At 39.2% G+C, this 24,583-nt stretch overlaps 1 protein-coding gene across 14 annotated transcripts in view; it reads left to right on the top strand.

The window, feature by feature from the left end:
• Positions 1 to 4,114, top strand: part of IFT81 (intraflagellar transport 81) — a 67,115-nt gene extending 63,001 nt beyond the window's left edge. For 7 of the 14 annotated variants that reach the window (XM_074297659.1, XM_074297667.1, XM_074297674.1 and 4 more), the window contains 2 exons: positions 3,304 to 3,447; positions 3,929 to 4,114. In XM_074297659.1, coding sequence (XP_074153760.1) covers positions 3,304 to 3,447; positions 3,929 to 3,979 — 195 coding nt within the window. In that variant the 3' untranslated portion in view covers positions 3,980 to 4,114. Of the gene's footprint in view, positions 1 to 3,274; positions 3,724 to 3,793; positions 3,902 to 3,928 lie in introns of those variants that run through there. The other 7 variants (XR_012487624.1, XR_012487625.1, XM_074297720.1 and 4 more) reach the window with 5 other exon arrangements.
• The last annotated feature ends 20,469 nt before the right edge of the window (positions 4,115 to 24,583 follow it).

Here is a 24,583-nt window from a genome sequence, read left to right as displayed (position 1 = left end):
TGGGTTCTGACCCAGTTCTGCAGCCATCAACACGGCCTTAGACAAATCACTCAACTCTTCAGGCTTGCCCTGTATCCCTTCTGCTTAGTTTCTTTTCTTCTAACTTCATGTTACATAGAAAAGAATAATCCATGGGGTTTTTTCCCAGTTTTTTTCACTTCTCATGTAGTTTACAATTGATATTGGCATTTGTGAATCATTAGCCTAGTACTGACTTGCTCATTCACTGACTGCTAAGATTGTTGAGTTTCAGTTTTCTTTGGAAAGTACTATTAGGAGATTCTAATTACATGATTGAAATATATTGTAGTTTTCAACTTGTGTGACAATTGAGTCCAGCAATGATCATTATATTTAAAAACAAGATTTGTTCATTCCTTGCTAACTTAAAAGTAAAAATAAAATGGTTAGAAATTCTAACACTTGTATAGTTTAGTAATAATTACAAAAATATCCATGCTTATATTGGTTTTTTCATGGTGTAAATAATCATTTACTTCAATTAAATCAACTTCTAAGAAATTGATTGTTCCAAAGGTCAACATCAGAAATGGAAAATGATTTCCACAGTAGCAGTGTGGATAATAGTGCAGATATGGAGCCAATCTTCCTATATAATTTGTACATAAAACTCCTTAATACCAATGGGGAAATGAAAGGGATCCTTTGAAAGCAGATTTTCTCCTTTTGCTTTAGTTCTGAGTTCCAGATTATTTTTCTTTAATTCTGAGTTTCAGATTATTTTTTCCCTCTTTGTACTACCACTATCAATCCCATTAGAGAAGCAAAATAGCTTTTGTTATATTGAATTACAAGTGGTTTTAGAAAACTCAGTATCTGCTTGTAGTGTCACTATTATAGACTTATCGCTAGTATAGACTTACCCCGATATATACATGACAGTATTCCTGGAGATTCAGGGAATTGGTGCATATTTCATTGTCTGAATAACCAGGAGTAATTCACTGAATTTATCACAGCCTCATCCATGAAATGAATGTTATAATATTTTCCCTGCCTTTGTTAGAAAGCTATATGAAAAAAAAGCCCTATTTTAGAAATATGAGTTGTTGTTGTTGTTGTTGTTGTCATCATTGTTATTATTACAACTGACATGCCTGGGATATGCTGCACATGTCTTTTTCTAAATGTATCTTATCATTTTCTATTTTTTAAATTCTCCCTTTTTGCTTAGGAAAAAATATTACATAAAAATGTTTTTAGTCTTCTAGTTTTTCTGTAGGCCTAAATTTAACTGGATAGATATGATCTCAGAATTCTTTCTTGTCTTTCAATTTGGGGTTTCATTTTGGCAACTAGAGGATCTTTAAAGAGAATTATTGTAGTAGAATTTAGCAAAGCCAAACTTGTTCCTCATTCACCAGTTAATCATTTAGCCCAATATTTTATACACTTCTCAAAAGCAGATTTCCACTTCTAGGGTGGACCCACAACTAAGTTGGTCTTTCTAAAAAAGAAAGATACAGGATGCTCCAGATTAGAATATATATCAATCATCTGGGAAATTTCCTCAGAAAAACCTGGGCAAAAATCTATATCCATTCAACTAGCTAATACTAAAATCACCCTATAGATTTGTCCAAAAAAAATTTTCCTATCCTAGAATCTTTAGTTCACCTTCAGAAACTTTGCTAATCTTACTTGGTGACATCCCATAATTTTGTAATAGCTTTACAAGTACAAACAAAACAATTCTCATTCTCAAAAGACCGAGTGATATTACATAATATTACAAATAATATTACATAAAAGAATTAGTTGTATTCATAAAGTATTCTTTTATCATCATAAGTTCTCAAACAACGGTGATGTGCAGGTAAATGCTTAACAATCACCTCTCAAAAAAATGTACTCATCACACACTGCTAAGTTAAATAAACCCAACTAACATTGCTTTAGTCTGGAGAATGAACAAAACAATAAATCAAGGCTTGACTCGTGGAATTGGTGGTGGTCACACTAAAAATTTAGCAGTCAGCTCTCATGAGCTGACTTCAGCATATTTATGTACTTAAATATTAAAATAACCTAAGAAAGGTTGTAATTGAAACAGTAGCATCTTAAACTTATGTTTTTGTTTGAATTGCTTAAAACTATTGTTAACTAGCACAAAATAGAAAGTTTAAGCAGTTTTATTAGTAACAACCACTTAAACCCTAAGTGACTGTATGTATTAGTTATACAGTGGCTTATGGAATACATTCAAATCATATCTTCTTAATTCTTTCTTTTTGCTGTTCTGTTTTGCTGTGGCTGTGGGCCAAATTTAGCTTTTAATTTATTTGGTCTACCGGGCAAGTACAAGAGAAGATAGTCTATTTTGTACATATAGCTGCAAAATTTCAACATAACTTTAAAATTTTTTAAGTGTAGAAATTCAAAGAATTTTGTGTATAAATTTTGACTGTCTTATTTTTCTGTGTCTATCTCATTATCTGAATTCCTATGTGCTGCTGAAATTTATAATATATATAATTATAGGTTAATAGGTTATAAATTAACCTATATGATAGGTTAATAGAATTAACCACTGTCCTATGATGAGTGGTTTTTGGTTTGGAGAGGCAGTTTCTGAAAGCATTTTTACTCCTTTAGGATATATTTAGTTCTTAAATACTTTATCTTTATAAATGTAGGTTCCCTTTTGTTCCTCTGCTCACTCTTCTCTTTATATATTATAGTGCCTTTCTTTGGTTTCTGTATCTGTATCACTGACCATTTTACAGTCAACCCATTTTCTACCTTCCCATATTTCTCTTAACTAAACACGATAATGAAGCTGTTATTGTCACATATATGTTTGTATTCTTCTTAAACAAGTCCATAAACAGTTATTAAGTAACCAATAATAAACTACCCCTGGCACACTTTTAAGTTATTCCAGTCCTTGGTAACAAAAGCAGTACACATTGGGTTTTTTGCTTATCTACATATTTCCTATTGTTGACCATTATTAGACCTTTTCCCTTTTTCTAGGAAAAGTTTTTGGGAGAATTTTCATTTTCTGGGCTCACATTGAATATTTCAAGCTAAACCACCGAAGTTCACTTGTGTTATTCTGCAAGCTATATTTTCTGTCAACACTTAAATTTTTAAATTCATATCTCATTACAATTAAATTTCTTTTACTTATTTCAGTGATCTCAGTTTTGATGAATTCCAGGGACAGCTTGGGTAGAGTTTAGCCCTAAAAGTAAAACGTGTGAAATTCAGTGTATTTACTTTTGTGACTAAAAGTTATCCTGCTGCTTAGATTCACTTGTCCTTGATATTTTGTAACAGAAACTTCGGGAAAAACAAAAAACCGTACGAGAAAGTCATGGTCCCAATATGAAGCAAGCTAAAATGTGGCGTGACTTTGAACAATTGATGGAGTGTAAGAAACAATGCTTTCTGAAACAGCAAAGCCAAACCTCCATTGGTCAGGTAATTCAGGAGGGAGGCGAGGACCGACTGATCCTATGAGTTCATGTGTGATCTCTTTGGGGTGATAATGGGTACTAGCCATAATCTTTTCCCCGTGGTGTTTGGTTTTTGTTTTGTTTGTTTTTTGTTTTATGGTTTTTGTTTTTTTTTTTTTACCTGAAAACAATGTTACTTTTATAGACTATGTTGGTTACAGTAAATTAGCTTTTTCCTGATGATCTTTCATGGAAAGTCATCTTGAATATAGGGCTTAAATTTGGAATTTTGTTCATTTTTTTTTATTTAAAAGAATAGGCAGTTTTTTTCTGTTTAAACATTAGTGGTGTCTTCTGATTTTTTTGGACAGGTGACTAAGTTTTACAACCTGGATATTTAAACATGTGCCCGTTAAGAAACATGTAACAGTTCTATTAAAAAAAAAAAAAAAAAGCATAATAACCCCAAAGTCTTAATGTTTTTCTTAATCTTTTTTTAACTTTAGAGGAATCTTTTAAGAACTTTTCTCTCTTGTTTTGAAGAAACATTTATCTGAGATTCATCAGTTCCTTCAGTTTACTTCAGAGTTTCTCTTTCTTCTGTTAAATATAAATAAAAAAATTACTTTTAATGTGTTAATAGCTTTGTTCTGTTCATGTAACTTAAAGACCAATAAAACTTGTTGCACGTACCATGACTGTTTGTTTTTTAAATGACAATAGGTACTAGTGTCAAGATGTATCATTTTTATAGTAGTTTTTCAAACTGTAGCATGAATGAAAATTTAAGGAGCATTGTGTGAAATTATAATCTAGAGCTATCAAGGATCATTTAGTCCAGCCTCCTAATCTTAGAAATGAAGAAACCAAGGCAGGCAGAGATGGAATGATCGCCTCAAAGTCACACGAGTCACAAAGACCAAGAAGTCTTCTACTTCCTATATCATGTTTGTTCTGCGATAGCAAAAGTGTTCTCGAGGAAAGAAGCCTCGGGAACTATTACTTTTAGGGACATGGCTGTTATCAAAGTCAGCATCATCTTGTACACAAATGGTCGTAAATGGGATTTAGGAGTACAGGATGTTACTCCAAACCCATCTGCCCCCTCATTGGTCAAGATAATTTGAAACTGTCTGTACTTTGGATTTTTTCTCATCTAGATTTTGGGACCTTCAAGGGAAAGGACTCATCATTTTATGGTCTCACATTTGATTTTTCATGTCTGCTTCAGTTTTTGTCTTTAGGTTTGAGCATGTGCAGATTGAGCTGATTTTAGTGCTTAAGAAGCATTAAAGCAAAAATTGGAAGAAATTACTAAAGAATTAGAAAAAACTGAGTTCAAACGCTACATCTGCTGCTACTTCTATGACCTGGGGGACGTCCTTTAACCTCATTTTCTGATCTAGAAAATGAGTGAAAGGTTGGACTAATGGAGCCCAGCTCTGGGCGTCTTAATGTCATCATAATTTAGGATTGGGTCAATGTCAAGTCAACACTTGAATTAAACCCATAACTGAAGTAATTTCTATTAAAATGTTGGCCATGCACAGAAATATATAGTCCAGTGAGTGTTGGTGAACAATGGTTGACATTTATAGATAGTACTAAAAATATTTGCATACATTTTCAGGCTTGTGGGATAGTGACTAGAATATTATTATCCCTATTTTGGAGGTGAGAACACTATTGTTCAGATTAATAATGTGACTTGCCCACAGTCATAGAATAAGATTGCCACAGATTCTCCATGTCCAAGGATTTTTGTGTCATGGTCATCTTAGTGAGCAAGAAGAATTTCCGCCTTGTAAGAAGTACTATTTCAAGTGTGGTTTTTGATGTCTGTTTTCTCTAATACAGAAACCAGAAGGCTATATTTAAATTTGGATTTAAGAAAGTGAAAGCATCTTGATGATGAGTAATTCTGATAGCAATGATGGCAGAAGGGGATGAGATTCATAAAAACAAGGAACCATGGCTTGAAGCTATAGACACTAGAACAGGGATATATCTTACTGGAATTTTTTTAATGAATAAACTTCCTTCCAGTAAAATAATGCATGGAAAAGCCATCTTTTGTTTGATGAGAATTTTTACCTAACTAGTTTAATGTTGATTACTATTCTGTGGCTATAATTCAGTAGGTAAATTATTAATCACACTAGGACAGAAATACAATATTTTGTGAAGTGGAAACTTCTCAGGGTAGGAACTGATATATATTTTTATATACATATATATATATAAACATATATATATATGTAGATGGTATGTAATGATCATAAATCTTTGATTTAGTGAACTTTGTGCCTTTGTATACACACAGCATGTTCACATATTCCAGGGGTTCTCAAACTACGGCCCGCAGGCCAGATTCCGCCCACTGAGGACATTTATGTGGAGGGGCAGAGACAGAGTGCGAGTTTTTGTTTTTACTATAGTCTGGCCCTCCAACAGTCTGAGGGACAGTGAACTGGCCCCCTATTTAAAAAGTTTGAGGACCACTCATGTATTCAGTAGACATCCACATACACACTGCTCCCTTGACATGACAGATAAACTAAATTCCCAAGGATTGCACCAGTATAAGACAACCTCTAGCAAATTCATCTAGAAAGGCTTTCATTACAGGCCCCGTGACACACCAGTCTAAACCAGCTTAGTTCTAGGTTGGTTGTAATGGTCCAGAATGGCAGGTGTTAGTGGGGCCACAGTCTGTATGAATCGGAGAGGAGGGAAGTGACCCACATCAGCAAAGTCACAGAGCCTTCAGGCATTGAATAAGAATTGTGTATTTAATATTTTAATGACCCATGTTGGATGGATAGATACAGATGGATAGATATAGACGGACGGATGGATAGATAGGCAAGCATTTATTATAAACCTACTGTGTACCAGATATCATGGGCTGATAGACGTGTAGGTGTATATAGAGAGAGCAGCAAACATTTATTAAGAATCTGCTATGTCCTGGGTATTGTCCCAGAAATACAAAGATAGATGAAAATATAATCCTCCTCTCAAGGAGCTCACAATCTAGTGGAGACAAATGCAAAAACTATACACATATAAGATAAAGACATTGTTGAAGGAAATTTTCTTATGGGGAACTCCGTCAAGTGAAATCATAGACCCAGATTTCCATTCCCCCCCTCCCCCCCGCCTCAAAAAAAAAAAAAAAAAAAAAAAAAAGCATTTGTGCATATGTTAAGGTTTGAGGAAACGTGATAAACCTTTGGGACTGTCTCCATGCAGGATCTGACTATGCTCATTTGACCTATTCTTTGCTCAAAGTGGACATTTTAGGGGAAAGTTCACTTACTTAGATGGTTGAGAGAGGAGTGTAGAATCACATTTAGAGCCAAAAGGAATGTTGGAGTTCTCATTTTACAGATGAGGAACCAAAAACACGAGATTTAAATGACTTACCTAAGGTCATAGAGCTAGATCGTATCGGAAATGGTCCTTTCTACTCTGCCTACTACCTGCTGTGTGCTGGCCTGGAAAGGGAATCTTCCTGAAAGACTCTGTGACCTTTTCTTTTTGGGAGGGGTGGTGAAAGGCCTCCTGGGGGTGGGAGTGGAGATCTGAGCCTTCTGAATAAATCACCAGAATAGTAGTCTGACTCTCTTGTTCCTTCCTATCACAGCTTTCATTCTTTAAGAGCCACATGGGTAATCCTCTCCTCCCTAAGGGTTTGGCACTTCGAGGAGCTCTGCTCTGCTTTCCAGAAGAGTATTTTCCAATGAGTCAATGAGTATATTTAAATACCTACTATGTGACCAGTCACCGCTCTAGGTGCCTCAGATAAAAATTTTAAAGCAAGACGGTCCCTGACCTTAATTATATTCCAGGGAAGAAGTAAATATAAGATAGGTACAAAATGATTGGGGATCGCTTCCCGTGATTCTCTTCTCTCTCCAAGAAGTTAGCACTGGCTAGCAGCTCCCCTTCTCTTTATGGAAGAAATCTTTTATTTTCCTCTCCTGGCTCCATGCTTCAAGAGACTCCTGGCTCCCAGCACTGGTCCAGGCATCTTGGAAGCTCCCCCTGCATTCCCTATGCGCCTCTGTCTCAAGGCAGTCATCCACGCCCTGGCTAATCGCTCACTGTGATGCCTCCTTTTGATGAGCAGGCCCAAGGGGTGGCTCCTTCCACACCACTCTGGCCCAGCAAAGTGAGCCGTTTCATCTCTAGTGGATCCACACTTGAGAGAATGAGCCAGCAAGCTTGTCTCCTCCCTGCAGGAAGCTCCACACTGAAGCTCCCCATCCTGTGAGCTCATCTGCTCCATCAGGGAACTCCCTGGAACGGTGCCGTCACATGCACACAGACACACTATTAAAGAACTCATTATGTAGTTTGGTATATATATATGTGTATATGGGATATCCTCATAAAATGATAATAAATATGTCATAATATTCTATTGCATGTTTATTATAACATATAATAAAATTTCAGGGCCTTATTCAATAAGCCATCTCTCTTCCCCTTCCCACAAAAATTTTCTCCCAAAAAAGAAGTCAGTGAACACCCAGCCCAATGAATGTTTTGTTTTCATTTAACCTCCTACTGTCTCTGAAAAAAAAACATTCTCTTCATTATTTAAAAAAAAAAAAAAAAAGTGACATGTAGATAAGTTCTAATCTGATTAGTGCTAGCCATATTCATTCGGCTGAGAAAGAAGCTGCAGATGCGCCATGATGGCAGCTCCAACAGTTATTTCACAACTGAAGCAGGAAGTCATCACTCCAGGAAAGCGGAAAAATGGAAGCGGCTGCAAGGCTAGCTCCCATTTTCATGTAGCTTTAGTCACACGCTAACCCAGCGAAGAGCTTGGGTTTGGTGACTTTGCAGATGGTGATTTGGTTGGAATGTTCAGAACCTCTGACTATCTCAGGTCCTTTATGGATGACCCTTTTAGAAGGAAGAGCTCATGACATTTTTTCCCTTGGGGATGGATAGCCTCGCTGGACATTTGGTAACAATATTGACACATCCTGGAAAATTATTTGTCTGCCTTGGGGGAGGAAGGAGAAGAAATGGGCAATAGCCTGTCAAAACTGCTTCTGCATGAACAGATTTCCTACTTCTGAGACTCGGTGCTGCCAACAGTCGTGTGGGACGCAGCGTAGGAACTGTACCTTTCAAAAGGCCACTGCTCCCCTTGCTTGCTCTGCTGGATCAGGAAGAAATCCAACTTTAAAGGCTGCCTTTTTATTTCAAGGAGTTAAAATAATATTATGTGATATTTGTTGTAAATCTTCATGCTCATTCCAAAATAATATACTTTATATTTTCAGACAGTGTAGCAGCATCTGGGTCTCTAGTACAAGGCGGAAAGATGGAGGGAAACCCAACTGGGCCCAAGAAAATAGCAAGCAATCCTTGGTCTCCTCCGGCTTCTGTCCTTGGGCAGAGAGGGAATGAAATGTCAAGTCACTGAAATCCCAGAGAAGCCCCCAATTAGTTTAATATACATACAGTTGTTAGAAAAATGGGGGAAATGGCCCTTTCTGGTAACCCCGGGGAAGCTAGCTATAGAAACACATTGCTCAGATTTCAGAAATGTCTCCAGAACTGTTTTGAGTTGAATTTGAAATGGGCCATCTTGTTGAAAACAAACTAAAAGTGCACCTTGAAAGCTGGGTTTTGTTGTCAGGCCTTGGGCCAGAGTTAGTGACCTACGAGAGGAGTGTAAATCAAGGGCTTGTTTCTGCAAAGGGTTCCAGGTGTTCACATCATTTCTCTTCTTTGGAATAAAGGAGTGTTTAGCCTGAGGGAGCCGGGAAGACAGCACCCTAATGATTAACGCTCCTAAAATTTGGTCTGTTATACTTTTTAAATCCCCCATTGTGGTGACTATCAACCCGAAACGGCCTTTGCCAACCCCATATTTTTTTGGTGACAGACAGTTCATAGCAGCCCAGGAAGGAAACGGTACAGTGCCTCTGCTCCGAGCTCCAGCGTCTCTTCCCTTTCCCTTTTCCCTGTAAAAGCTGTTTCACACACTGCATGCAGTCCAGGAGTGGGTAGGGTGTCATGTCTGGAGATGATGGAAAGGGGTCATTTCAAATTATCTATGTTTTTCTAATCCTTGACCCCACCCTCATCTTAAGGCTTCAAAAAAATACAAGTTAACTTCATCTAGAGTTTAGTTCCAACACATTCTGGCAAAGAGATTAAAAAGTAAAATAGCGTGCCAGAAGGACATTTAAGAGACCTACAGAGTTCTTGTTGTTGGGGTTTGGGTTTTTCTGCTCATGTGTGCCCTCTGTTGGAGATCTTAAAGTACTTCCAATGCAGACTCCCCTGAGAACTTGCCATTTTCCTTGCTAGGTTGGTAGAATCATTTGGCATGCTGTAGGCATGTGGAACTGTGGAGGGAAATCAGAATCCACCATTAGAAGCATAGGACATTAAATTATCCATATTTTCCCATAAATATTGTAGCTCTTGCTTCCATTGGGAGGTACTGGCCAGTTGATTTGGCAGTTGACCTGATCAGAGCAAAAGAAGAGACCTTACAGCCCATCTAATCCAACCCTTCCCCTCCCTTACTGCTTCCCTGACGGGGAGTCTCCTGCTCCTGGCTGAAGACACTGCATCACCTGGAGGAGCAGCTCAATAAAGGTATTTTGGAGAAGTCATCGTACAGTGGATAGAGAACCAGAGTTGGAGTTAGAGAGACCTAGCTTCAAATTCCAATTCTGGACTCGTGATAGCTGTGGAACCCTGCAAAGGGCAGAACCTGCAAAGGCAGCTCTCCAAGGCTAAAACCGAAGAGTAGTTGCTGGTGTACATTGGAATAGAGGGCCTTCTCATTGAAAGTCCCCTACATTAATTAAGTCACGGACCTAGAACAAAAAATATATATATATTTATGTGTAATTATATGTAGTATATATATGTGTGTGTGTAAATATATATAATATAATATACTATATTTAAATCATCTTTTATATATCACATATTTAAAGATATTTATTATATATTGTCTATTTAGATAAATACATTTACTTATACTTACTATAGATTTAAATAAATATATGTTACTTATTTAAATAAATATATTTACACATACTATGTATTTAAAGAAATGTTTGTTTTATTTAAATAAAAGTTTATTTCTTTATTATCAATTTTAATGAATGTTATGGAAGCTCACTGATTTATGAGGTAGTATATCACTTTATTGTATAGCCCAGCTGTGTTTCTTTCAATTCTTCTGAAAAAGGGGTGGGTGATTAAGAAGGAAAAGTGAAGAAAGTGGTTTTCAGCATTCATCCTTGTGTTCCAAATTTTTTTCTTCCTTTCCCCCATCCCCTCCATTAATCAGCAAGTAATCTCATATGTGTTAAACATGTGCATTTCTTCTAAAGATATTTTCACAATTATACTGTACAAAAAAAATCAAAAAAGAAAGAAAATGAGAAAGAAAACAAAAAGCAAACGACAAAAAGAGTGAAAATGCCATGTTGTGGTCCACACTCAGCTCCCACAGTTCTCTCTCTGGGTGCAGATGGCTCTCTCCATCACAAGATCATTGGAACTAGCCAAAATCACCTACTTGTTGAAAAGAGCCACGTCCATCAGAAGTGATCATCGTATAATCTTGCTGTTGCTGTGTACAATGTTCTCTTGATTCTACTCACTTCACTCAGCATCTGTTCATGAAAGCCTTTCCAGATTTTTCTGAAATCATCCTGCTGATAGTTTCTTACAGAACAATAATATTCCACAACCTTCATATACCATAACTTATTCAACCATTCCTCAACTAATGGACATCCACTCAGTTTCCAGTTCTCGCCACTACACAAAGGGCTGCCACAAACATTTTTGCACAATGGGGGTTCTTTTCCCTTTTTTATGATCTCTTTGTTACAGACCCAGCAATGGCTGCTGGATCAAAGAGTATGCACAGTTTTATAGCCCTTTGGGCATAGTTCCATATTGCTCCCCAGAATGGTTGGATCAGTTCACTACATCAACAATATATGTGTCCCAGTTTTCCTACATCCCCTCCAACATTTATCATCTTTTTCTGTCATCTTACCCAATCTGAGAGGTGTGTAGCAGTACCTCAGAGTTGTCTTAATTTACATTTTTCTGATCAATATCGATTTAGAGTATTTTTTCATATAACTAGAAATGGTTTTAATTTCTTTATCTGAAAATTACCTGTTCATATCCTTTGACCATTTATCAGTTAGAGTTATTAGTTAGCTAGTATTCTTAAAAATTTGAATCAGAATTCTTTTAGAAATGAAAACGTTATCAGAACCCTTGGATGTAAAATATTTTTGCAAGTTTTCTGGAAAATCTTCTAATCTTGTCTGCATTGGTTTTGTTTATACAAAACCTTTTTAACTTAATATAACCAAAATTATCCATTTTGTATTCCATAAATGTGCTCTAGTTCTTCTTTGGCCACAAATTGCTTCCTTCTCCACAAATCTGGAACTTTGTTTTTCTAATTTGCTCTTTGTGTCTAAATCATGAACCCATTTCGACCTTATCTTGGTATAGGGTGTTAGATGTGGGTCAGTGCCCAGTTTCTACCATACCATTTTCCAATTTTCCCAGCAAATTTTGTCTAATTCTAATTCTAGAAGCTGGGGTCTTTGGGTTTATCAATCACTAAATTACAATAGTCATTGACTATGGTATAACACCGTTTTCCAATTAAAAAAAAAAGTAACATTAGTTGCAGGATTTTATAATCTAGAATTCTGGAATAAATTTTACACAATGGAAAGAAAAAGACAATATAATAAGCAGTACTCACTTAAGACCTTTCTCCAAGGTCATTATCATGGCATGGAAATGATCCTGTATTTCAAACATTATGATAGTAGGAAACAAGTTCTGACAAAGCCTTCCAAGCTAGAATGGCCTTAGGTTCTGGCCCAGTATGTTTGTCCAAGGATTAGCTTGGCTAAATTTGAAGAGGTTTATTAGAGGAGCCTGGATTGGGGGCCCTGAAGCAACTCTTAACGGCTGTATCTTAATTCACAGAGTGGAGTGAACATATGAAGTATTTATTTCTATATTATCAATGTTAATGTTACTGAAGCTCACACTGACTTATGAGGCAGTTTGTCACTTGTACAGCCTGGTTGTATTACCTTCAGTTCTCCTGAAAAGGAGTGGGAGATTAAGAAGGAAAGGTGGAGAAGGGGGGGTAGGAGTAAGAAGAAAAGGGATCTGTAATACTTTTCCAATTTAAAAAAAAAAGTAAAATTAATTGCAGGATTTTTGTATTAAAATTAGCCATATGAAGAGAGCACACAAACCCAATGAAAAAACTTGTTAGACCCAGTTCACTTCATTCACCACCCAGTGTGTATAGGGAGATCGTACTAGGCTCCGAGATCACACATACATTGGCTGAAATGTGAACCTGTCAAATGATACATGGAAATGACAATTATAGATTTGGATCTTATTGAAACTATTGAAAAAATATTACTTAAATCTTTATGTTTACAGAATTAAACTATGAGAATGGAAATAGATAAAATAATCCATTGAAATGTCAAAAAATGCATTTTACTTAAATCACGTAATCTTCAGTAAAATACATTTACACTTTTCTTGTCTCCCTGAAGTAGAAATGCTGAATCTAGCCAAAACAAATCAGGGAGAGTTCCCCACATGTGTGACAGGGAAAGCAGAACCCCATTATAGCACAACTAATAGAGATTCAGTTACATTTCCAATCAAATCATTGCCTCTGAAATATAACTTATAGTCAAAGCCTTCTAAGCTATGGCTGAACAATAAGCTAGGTTTTAGCCTGTGAATTCAATTCAATAATAAAACCGTTATTTCATGTCTACTATGTGTTGGTCATTGTTGCATACAAAGGTGAAAAAGAACAAGGTGTCTGTGTTCAGTATCTCCTATTAACATGGGAGGGGGGACCTCACGGACACAAATACTCCTAACACAAGGCAAGAAGATGATGTGAATAAGAGCCAAAGTACTCTCGAAGGCCTAACACCTGAGTGCAGAGTAACAGGAGAGGCTCAAGAATTATTTTGGGGTTTTTTTTTATGTTTTTAAGGGAAGAGAATAGAGAAACTGAAAACCAAAAACCATAGGAACATGATTTTGATTTCTGGCAAAATTCTAGGACATCTTAGTAGCAGACATCTAGAAAAGATAATCATGATCTCGAAAGACCAAGTCCAGCTTCAGCCCAAACAGGCCGTGCTTGATCAACTTTATGCCCTTTTTTCCTTTTTTTTTTAAATACAGGTTTGTATTCGTACAGTAAAATAAACAAGCAAATGTTTATATTCATTTAATATTTGTACAGCAAAGCACTATGGGAGATGCAAAGAGGTATATAAAGGCTGCCTGGAACAATAAGTCTCTGTGTGTGTTGGGGGGAGGGGGGAAGGATGGGATTGAACCGGTCAGAATTTTATTGGCATTGAGAAACACCCAATGAGAACATTCCTGCTGATGAAAGCTGCCACCTTCTCTCCAACTTGGAGACTTTTGAAATTGCCCAAAGCACTGAGAGTCCAGAGTCACCTGGGAGGGAGGGAGGGAAGTAGGATCCTGAGCAAAATCACAGAGTACCACAAGTGATACAGGTAATGTGTGAGCTGAAAAAAGAATTCACCATTAGCTGGAGTAGCCAAGGAAGACTCTGGAGCACTGTCTTTAAGGACAAATACCATTGAGGCAAAGACCGAGGAGAGTAACGTGAACGACATACTTGGGGAACAATGAGAACACTGGGGAATAAATTCCATTAAGGGGTAATTAAAGGTTTCCATTGGAAAATGATGGAAGATCAGGTTGGAAAGCATCATTTGAGGACAAAATATAGCAAGTTTCTTATATTGTCATGAACTATTGGCCACTTGTTTTGAAATCTCTAAAATTATCTTTAAATATTCTCCACTTCTTTTTAAATAGAATAAAACAATCACACCTTGAAGAGAAAGACCTCAATTAGAATGTCAGTTTCCAAAGGCCAAAAAATGTCTTAATCAGGACCGAATATATACTAAGGTTTATTGAATAAATGAAGATAACAGTCATCTACAGAGGAGATTCATGGATGGACAAGAAAATGGGATGTGAGACAATAGTGGTGTTTGTCTCATTAGATGGTCATCAAATGTCCAATCAGTAGTTGCCAGAACTCATTAGCTCCAAAATTGTGTGATTACAACTTGCTATTTTTTCTCCTCCAGATTGCTGAAAAATACCTAATCCTTTTTTTTTTTTTTTTTTTTTTTTTTTTGGTAGTGACAAAGGATTTAATAACGTAACTATAAAGACAAAAAAGCTGTGTTTTTACTAGGAGGATTTTTGATTCCCTCCCCAAATTTGGTAAGATTTCCTCTATTTCTGAGGGGCTGAGGGTGGCGTGGAGAATTGGAAAGTAGAAAAAAAAACAAAACCCAAAGCTTTAGTTGTTTCCAACGGCTTAATTTTTACTGAGAGAGAGGGAATAAACTGTCTTAATGTCCTTCTCACAGCTGCCAAAGATATTCTCAACCTTTAAAGAGATGCACTTGCAAGTGACTTGGGAGTGTCAAACTAATGTCCAACTTTTATTCTGACACTTCTTAAAGAATTTGATTGAAACTATATATGTCCAGATAACATTCCGCCAAGTGCCCCTCTTGCGTTTGTTTCAAGATATTTTTGGAAACAACAGAGGCGACCTTGGACTCAGCTGCTTTTCCAATTTAGGACTTCTCTGGGGCTGCTGAATAATATTTCTCGAACACTCAGAATCCAGCAAATGGCTAAACATTCATGTATAGTGTTATCAGGTTTTGTCTCCTTCCCCCCGCCCAGATGTTCCGTTGCTACATGCACCTATTAGCATTGTAATCAGTGCCCTCAAAATGGCCTGAGAAGCTCATGTGCTTTTCCCTCAGAGTACTTCTCAGTAACCTTAACTGAACTATACTAAAATACACATGTGTGTGTGTGTGTGTGTGTGATTTGCGTACTTCTACATACAAAAAAGGAAAAGGGGTTAATTCTTTCTCTTTTGTTACTAACCCCCAAAGTCCGATGGGAAGCCAGGGTCCCCTGGGATTTGATGTCAGGTCTAAATGAGGACTTTGCTCATTGTGACAGATCCTTTTCAAGGGGCACTGCCCCCCTGGCCAGACCAGAGGAGAGCAAAAAACCTTGCTGACCCTAATCTCAAGCTTCAATCTCAAGGTCAACTTTCGTGCTCTCTCCGTCTCATCTGAGAAAAAAAAGTTTTCTTCTGCCTTTGGGGGTGACATTTTTGACAAGAGTTTTTTAAAAAAAAAATTCAGTCTATCACTTATCAACTGGCTCTTCTCAGTTGCCTTGAAAGCCGTAGGGTTGGGTTATTTAGGCCCTCAGATAAGGCAGTCCTATAATGAAACGAAGGAACATTATGGGGGTGAGTTCTGTTTTCCTGGAGTTGCCCAAGACACTCTGGTTAAGGTGTGTGCAGTTATAGAATAGATTAATTATAGTATGGGATATTTCCAGTGACAAGGGAGGGTGAAGTCTGAAAGTCTTTGGGCAAAGGCTGGAAGGTCCCTCGTCACGGCTGCTCGGAGAAGGACTTCCTGGTGAGGTACACATCTGAGGCTTTGGCCTCCAAGGGTCCCCCGGAGCCTTTTTCAATCCCAAGATTCCATATGTATATTCATACCCATGTAAATATACAAGTGCATGGATCCTACTCCCCAGATGGTTTGTGACCGTCAACAATAAGTGATCACAAGCAAATTTGGTTACCAAAACTTACCCTCACTTAAGGCATTTTTAAGCATGTCCCTCCAAGTGACAGTGGTGATAAGTCTTTCTATATCAGTCCTATTATATTTCATTGATTCAAAAGCCCGTGATATTTTTTTAATCTGACATTTATTCTTTTATCCAAACAGGTATTTCATGGGTGTGGCTTTCCTGTGTAAATTTTCATTCTTTCGTGGATGTTGAACTAAAGTCTGAGTTAAGTCTCCATACTGCCCTGATTAAATAAATAGGAGCTAATCATGCCCTGGTAATGGATTTTACAAGCTAAGAAATAAAGTTTACTTTTCCTGGTACCACATACTCGTCCATCTACGCCTGGGTGATGATGAGGTTGTTAACATGGACTCTTAAAGTGAAAGAGAAAACAAGATGATTTTCTCTTTTCTACAAAATGTTTCTGAGATAAATGGACTCTTCACAAGGGAAAAGTTGGCTCAGAGGCAAGTAATTTTTAAAATTACAATTTCGGAGTTACAAAGGACCTTGGAGGCCATCAAATTCAACCAAAATTTGAATAAGACTGTCTTTGACTAGTTGTCACTCCAGCTTTTGTTTGAAGGCCTCTGGTAAAAGGTAGCCCTCTCCTTTCCTGAAGTCTTCCTTGTTCTTCCTCCCACTGCCCCACAATGTGTGAAGGCTCTCTCCTGCCTCAGTTTCCTTTGTACTGGGTTTACTTGCACATATGCTGTGTCCTCGTGCAATATTAGAGCTTCAAGAGAAGATATCATTCTGACATGGCTGAGTCTTGATGGAATCCCTTCCAAGTCAAAGACATTATAGTTGCTTTAAAAATCCCAGCAATAAGGGGCACCTTATTGCAGTGGATAGAGCACCAGCCCTGAAATCAAGAGGACCTGAGTTCAAATCTGCCCTCAGACACTTAACACTTACTAGCTGTGTGATCCTGGGCAAGTCACTTAACCCCAATTGCCTCAGCCAAAAAGAAAAAAAATCCCAGCAGTGAATCCTAGCTCTTTGGAAGCAGAATTTTCATTTTTGTCTTTATATTCCCAGCACTTGGTGCTGTACCTACCATGTCAATAGGCATGTAAAACAGAAATTACAGGATCTCAGAGGCCCCCTAGTCCAACCCCTACCTGACCAAGGGTCCCCTCTACCCACCAACGTTCCCTTGAAGATCTTCCAGTGAGAAGGAAGCAATCACTTCCAGGGTAATCCATCCCCTCTGGGACAGCTCTCATTTGATAGAGAGTATTTTCTTATATCACATCTAAATTGCTTCATTCTGTCCTCTGGGGCCAAGTCTGACCCTTTTAGCCATTCAGATCCCAGAGGACATCCACTGTGTCCCCACCAGAGATTTCTTCCCCCAAGCCAAGTATTTCCCCTTCCTTTGGCTGGTCCTCATTGGGTACAATCCCGAGATCCTTCAGCTTGTTTGTTGAACGCCCGGTGCTCTTCCTAAAATGTGTCAGGGACTCATGCTCATATTGAGCCCACTGTCCCCCTTAAACTCCTGGGGCTTTTTTGCATATATTGGATCACAGAGTCATGGGAGCTTAAGGAAATAAACCCAGAGAGCTTAATCCCAAATTCACATCATTAATCACAAAATCACCAGATTTGAAACCCATATCCTGGCTCCAAATCCTGCCTTCTTTCCTCTCCACTCCACTACTACCTCACCAGGATTGCCCTATCTTGTGCTTTTGGATTTTTTTTTCAGCCTAAATATAGGACTTTTACATTTATTCCCGTTCGATTTCATCTCTGATTTAGCCCAAGTGTAAATCCAGGCGAAAGGACTGTTCATTTTCAAAATTAAGCTGTGTCTCTTATTCCCTGGAAACAAACACAAAGCTCCAAGCAAAGGAACCACAGTTTCCTGAGGCAGTTAAACTAATTGCATCTACCAGGACACCTTGGCAGTGGGACCTCTCTCCAAACTCTCTCTGTCCCCAGAAACTCTGAATCAGATGAATGCCTCCTTTGATGTTCAGTGGAACTGATTGCTTAAGAATAAGCACCTCTCTGTCAACCTGCCTAAGACTGGAAGGATTTCTAGCAACTGCCACACAGATCTGTTTCTCTAAACCTTTATTATCTGAGCCTGCCTCCAGAGAAATCCATACTCAGATACCTCCAAGGTTGCACAGAGTGGGGTTTATCCAAATGTTTGGGGTGTCGATGAATCAAGAGCATGCTTTGTGTGCCTATAAATCCTACCTTGGTATTTCTCCAGGGTTAGATCAAGATGTGTTTGTTTATTGGGAACAAATCTAATGTGTTTCCAGCAAAAACTTGTAAAAATTCTTTCTCCCTCTGACTCTGCCCTTCTCGAACTCTTCTACTTCCACTTTATCTCCCTATTAGAATGGCTTTTTTCACTTGTTCTTCTAATTCCCTCTTCCTTCCTTTCTTCCTTTCTTCCTTCCTTTCTTCCTTTCTTCCTTCCTTCCTTCCTTCCTTCCTTCCTTCCTTCCTTCCTTCCTTCCTTTCTTTCTTTCTTTCTTTCTTTCTTTCTTTCTTTCTTTCTTTCTTTCTTTCTTTCTTTCTTTCTTTCTTTCTTTCTTTCTTTCTTTCTTTCTTCCTTTCTTTCTTTCTTTCTTTTTGTTTATTTATTTTTGCTGAGGCAATTGGGATCACACAGCTAGGAAGTTTTAAGTGTCTGAGGCTAGATTTGAACTCAGGTCCTCCTGACTTCAGGGGTGGTACTCTATCCACTGCCAACTAGCTGCCTCTAAATTCCCCTTTTCTTATACTATCACCCTTTCTTTATTAATCATACTCTTCTTGCTGGGGACAGGTTAGATTTCTACCTTCTTAAATTGTGATTGTTTCTAAATTGGGCAAAGAATTTTTTTCATTTAGAAAAAAAAAAAAGCAATTGTGACTCATCTTTCACTTTTCAAGGAAGATTTAGATTAATCCTGTTTCTTAGGGGCTTTGGAAAGTGCTTTGAGTTCTCATCTAGGCTGCTCTGTAAATACTCAGTGAACTGATGGCTCTCCTCTGCAGAGCTCATGAGATCAGCTTAGTGGAAAAAATCTGTCCATTGTTTCTCTGGCTCAGCACTGTCACACTCAGGGCTATAACTGGGGAGAGTTCATGCTTCCTAGGATGTGATTGCTCTGGGAAGATGAAACTGAAATGTGTTGTTTTACCCCCATGGCAATGTGGGCCAAGAAGGAGCTTTTTTTAAATTTTAGAGCCTTTCTCAAAAGGGTGGAAATGCTCATGGGCCAGTTGTCTTGATCACAGCCTGGTTTCTAGGGAGTCAGGGATACTCAACTATTGCAGGTGTAAGATGAGGTGGTATAATTAGAAAGGAATATTAGACTTCAAATCGAATACATTTAACATTTGCCAATAAGTCAAATAGAATATGGAGGGCCCATCCCATAAATGGCCAGAATTGTCTTTTGCCGAAAAATATGGAAGTGCCCACTCCCCAGTGGTCTCACTCAGCCAACCCCTCCTGCTGAGCTAGAATGGAGGCCCCAGAACTCTACTGAATGACCTCTAGAGCGCCTGAGCTTCTGGATTATTTATTTTGTTTGAACTTGTTTTTGTCTGCTTCAATACGATTGGTTTTCTTAGTAATCTTATGCTATTTTTATGCATTTAAAAACATTATCATGAGGAGCCCCTGGACTTTGTCAGACTTTAGAAGAATCCGGGATACACAAAAAAGTGGAGAAACTGTGCTCCAGAGAAAAGAAAGGGAACCTCATTTAGCTTCACCACTGGGACCAACCCTTCAGAGTCACTGCCTCCCAGTTAAGATTTAAGTTTCTTATTGGAAATCTAATCTCAGAAATAATTCCCAGCAGTCTGAGTACATCAAATCAAGAGGTGATGGCCTCTTACCTTAAGATAGTTACAATGCATCTGCTTTTTTAAAGCCCTGATGATACAGAGGAAAGATATGAGATGATTGTGCTCATAGCTGTTCTCTCTCGTGAGTGCAGTGAGCAACGCAAGTCTTCATATGTCACATCGGATTGTCAGAGAAAGTTAGGCGTCAATGTTGCTATTTTGAAGTTTGCTGGCGATCAGGATCAAAAAAGCCCTTCTTGGCTCTTGGAATTGGTGCCTTACTCACAAGATGGATTCCATGACCTTTCCAGTTTGCTAAAAGGGGAAGCTGGTGGATGGTGACACTAGTGAACAGATGAATTAGCTTGAAATAACATCAGTCATAAGCTTGGAATGAGGACAAATGACCCAGGGGTTCACGTACCAGATTTCAGGTTTGTTTCAAAAAGAAAAGTCTGATGGAAAACTCACCATTAGCATAATGGAGATGTTTTGGGCTTTGAGACTTCAGCTCTCCCTCCCCACATTTGTTACAGAATTAGGCAGGGAGCAGGAAGTGAAAATTATTGCACAATTAGACCCAACTGGACTGTTTTCATTTCTCCATCAGCGGGGAAAAGAAACGAAGATAGATGTAGTCAGAAAGGTTTGTTTTGTCCTAAATCTCACTTTTAAAATCTCTCCAGGTCCCTAGATATATTTTTCTAGCAGAAGAAAAAGCTTGTTGGATTATGCTAATTAATGTGCTATTTTAGTCCTCATCCTCTTGAACTCTAAGCCTCTAGAACAACCTGTCACCTGTATGCAGGTTGTAGACATGTTGACTGTTCCAGGACATGAACAGGAACACTTTCTGACAACAGGAATAAGGTGAAATGTTCTCATTCGAGCTTGACAATAAACCACCGAGATAGGCTATGTAGAATAGGGCCGTTTTGGTGATAGGAAAGCTGCTGGACTCTGGATTCGAAGCTCAGCCCTTATCATGTCCCGCTAGCCCTTGAAGGGCAATCTCCCAAGAGCCTTTCACCCAGGAGGGGCCTCATGATCACTTGGCTGGGTTTCCAGGCTCTCAGAAAAGCATTTTGTCCTGTCTGGGGTTTTCTTGCACGTTGCAATTTCCTTCTCCAAACCATTTTACAGATGAGGAAACTGAGGCAAAAAGGACAAAGTGACTTGACCAGGGTCACACAGCTGAGAAGTGGATTTGAATCAGGTCTTTCCATTCCCGACACTCTATCCATCTAGATGTCCTTATTGAACTTTTTAGAAATCAATTCTAATCCATCCTCGAAGCTGAGTGAAAAACAAACTTGAAAAACAACTTTTGCTATCTGCCCTGATATGCTGGGCTTGTGTCAGCCACATCCCTATTTATCTCATCCCTTATCCTGGGATAAGGACGTGTAAAGATGGGCTGCCCCCCCTCCCCGGGGTGCGTGAACTCCCATTCAGTAGGAAAAGCTTGTCAAAGGAGAAGGGGAGTATTTAGTGACTTATTACTCTTAAATTAAGGAAGCTATTTTTATTTCTCATGTGCATGTGCATGGCAAACTCTAGCACAGATGCCGTGAACTTGCTTTTTAATTATCCAACGATGCTATTCCAATGGAAGTGGTTTCCTTTGTCATCCTGTGACACTGCAAGCCATTTATGCACTTAAAGCCACTGCTCTAGAAGTCCCTAAATCATCCTTAAAAAATAAACTGCTCTAGAATTCATTTCCTTTTATTTTGAATAAGAGGCAGAAAATGGGATCCCGAGACCAAACAAGGATGGGAATCCTTGAATAAAGAGCACGCAGGGCCAACATTAGACTCCGTCCCAAATTTCAGCTCTCAGGGAAACGAAGTGGTGTTTGCTCCCATTTTTGGCCCCATCTCCGCGCTGCCTCTGGCCCTTACATGATTTCTTTCAAGCAGCAGCTCTGTCTGCACATGTTCAAGGAATTCTTGCCTCATATACCTTTCAGCACCCTCTTTCCATTTTTTGTTCCCTGTTTTTCTGCAGCCATATTTGCACCTGACCTGAAAGTTCTCCCTCCTGATGTCATCTCCTAATAGCCAGAACTGGGGCAGCTGTCCTCAGCATGGAAACATGTGCAGAGGAAGAATAACAATCTAGGGAGTGTCTGAAAGGGGCAGCTCTGGGAGGGGGAGCTAGAGCGATGGAGCTTGCTGGCTGCGGGACAGAAGGGTTCCGTGGTGTTCTAGCATGGGGTCTGTCTGCCGAATCCCCACCACCACCACCATACACAACCCAAAGGGGAATCTCTCTGCTCTCAAAAGCTGGGCCCTGGAGGGGGTCTTCCTCCTTGGCCGGTGATCTGACTCATCCACCCTGTGCCCCACAGCCCCTCACATCAGAGCCCTGCCGGCCATATGATGGCTTAGAAAATCACAAAATGATCACTCAGGTTTTCCCAGTTATATTTTACTCTGGGTCTGGCCACACTTGGGGGCTTGAGGGCCGCCTGCAGCCTGCCTTGTGGGCCGGGTGCCTCTGGATTCAAATAGACAGTTTCATGTAGGATAAGTTGCATTTTAAAATTAAGGCGCAATGAAGGGAGTGTATGATGAACCCGAAGGGCCTTCCAGCTCCAACGTTCCTGCTTCTATTATTACTTGAGCCATAATTTATTTTGAGGGACTTAGAGCAGTCCAGGTCGGGTTACCCAAGTTTAGATACACTCAATCAGCCCTTTGGCCGAGACCCCTGGAAGTTCACCAGCCACTGCATGCTGGCTGCTCCCTTCTTTAATCCCTGGGGTTTCTGCCAGGCCCCTGAAAAGGCCCTTGTCACTTCTATTCAGCTCTCCTCTCCAGCTCACAGCACTAGGGCCACTTTCCTTGCACCTCCATTCCGCACCCTGCCCCCAGCCTCCCCTCGCTCTTTTGTAGGGTCTTGGCCCAGGGCCCACCTTTTGGTCCTAGCCACTCTGGGCATTTCTATAGGTGGTTGGCCTTTGCATTGCCACATTTACACACAGCCTCTGGCATCTATCGCCTTTAAAGCCTACTCAAGACCCTAGTTCTTGAACCCAATCACTTAAGCCCCGTCTCCCGGGTGCCCTCCAAAAACTGCACCATCCTTCCAGGGGGACAAATGGCATCTATGTGGAACCCGATATTTGCCTGCTGCTTCTTATCTTCCTTCCACTGTGATCCTGAACTCAGATATAACTATATTTAAACTAAAATATAAATACATATTATATATATATAATATTTAAATTGAAATATAAATGTATATTATTAGCAACAACTAAAATATAGCACCCACTATGTGCTAAACATTCTGTTAAGGACTTTACAATTCTCATTTGATTCAGGCAACAATCTGAGAGGTAGCTGCTATTATTATCCCCATTTTATAGATGAGGAAACTGAGGCAAACAACAAAATAATTTGACCAGGATCATGCAGCTAATAAGTATGAGGTCATTTTTTAACTCAGGTCTTCCTGATTCCAGGACCTGATATCTGTGCACTGTACCACATAGCTGCCATACAGAGACTTTAATATATTTTAAATATATACATATATAAAAATATATCAAAAAACATACTCATTTATATGTTATATACTAAACTAGTTTATGTGTATATGTGTATACACATACATACATACACACAGAGATACAAACTAATCTGTGTGTATATGGGTATTTCAGGGGGAGGGCTCTGGCAAATGGAATCAAGAAAGGCTTCAGCTCAAAGAATAGAAGGGGTTCTATGCAGTGGAGGCTAGGAGGGAACTCAGTGAAGTAGCCAGCTCAAAGACGTGGAGACCAGAAGATGGAGTGTCACTAGTGAGGAAACAGAGAGAAAGCCAATTTGGCAGCACCGAAGAGCCCAGGAAGGTGAGACATTTAATGAGATGGGGAAACAGAGGTTAGGGCCAGATTAGGGAGGGCTTAAAACACAGGAGCTCATATTTGATCCTAGAGGCAATCACAAGCCACTGGCTTCTCGTGATCGGATTTCCATTGACAGCAGGGTATGTATCAGATGGACATTCACTGTTTCCATCAAATTAAGCCCACATCTCTGAAAGCCGTCTGCAACAGGGTTCCAACATGACCTTTCCAGTACTCTGTACTTCATGTTCCCTGTAAATTGGACCAGTCACGACTTCCCTAAATGCTTTCCAGACTTTCTCACCTCTGTGCCTTTGATTTGTTGTTCTCTCTGCCCCAGTAGTCTCTTCTCCTTCAGGTTCTGCCTTGATCGGGCCATGTCTGGGGAGTCATATTCGCTTCTAGGAAGGACAATGATAAAGCTGTGAAGAGTGTTGGGAAGATAGAAACTTGGCTAGCTTGAGCTTCCTGTCTCAAATGGGGATGATTAGCCAGGGGATGAGGAATCTTAGGGCAGCCTCTGAGGAAAGAAGAAAAGCTCTCTTATTTTCAAATATCAGAAATGTTATCAAGTGTTTTGCTTGGTCCCAGAGGGCAGAACCAGAACCTGAACCAGTTGGAAGGTACCAAAAAAAAGCTAATTTGGGTTTGATGTCAGGGAGCAACTGCCTTGACAAGGAGAGCTATCCAACATGGACTGAGCTGTCTTTGACCCCAGTGCACCTTCCTTCATTGG

Source organism: Sminthopsis crassicaudata, chromosome 1, assembly GCF_048593235.1.
Source record: "Sminthopsis crassicaudata isolate SCR6 chromosome 1, ASM4859323v1, whole genome shotgun sequence".
NCBI lineage: Eukaryota > Metazoa > Chordata > Mammalia > Dasyuromorphia > Dasyuridae > Sminthopsis > Sminthopsis crassicaudata.
Note: the sequence above shows the minus strand (reverse complement) of the source record. Positions and strands in the feature narration are given on the sequence as shown.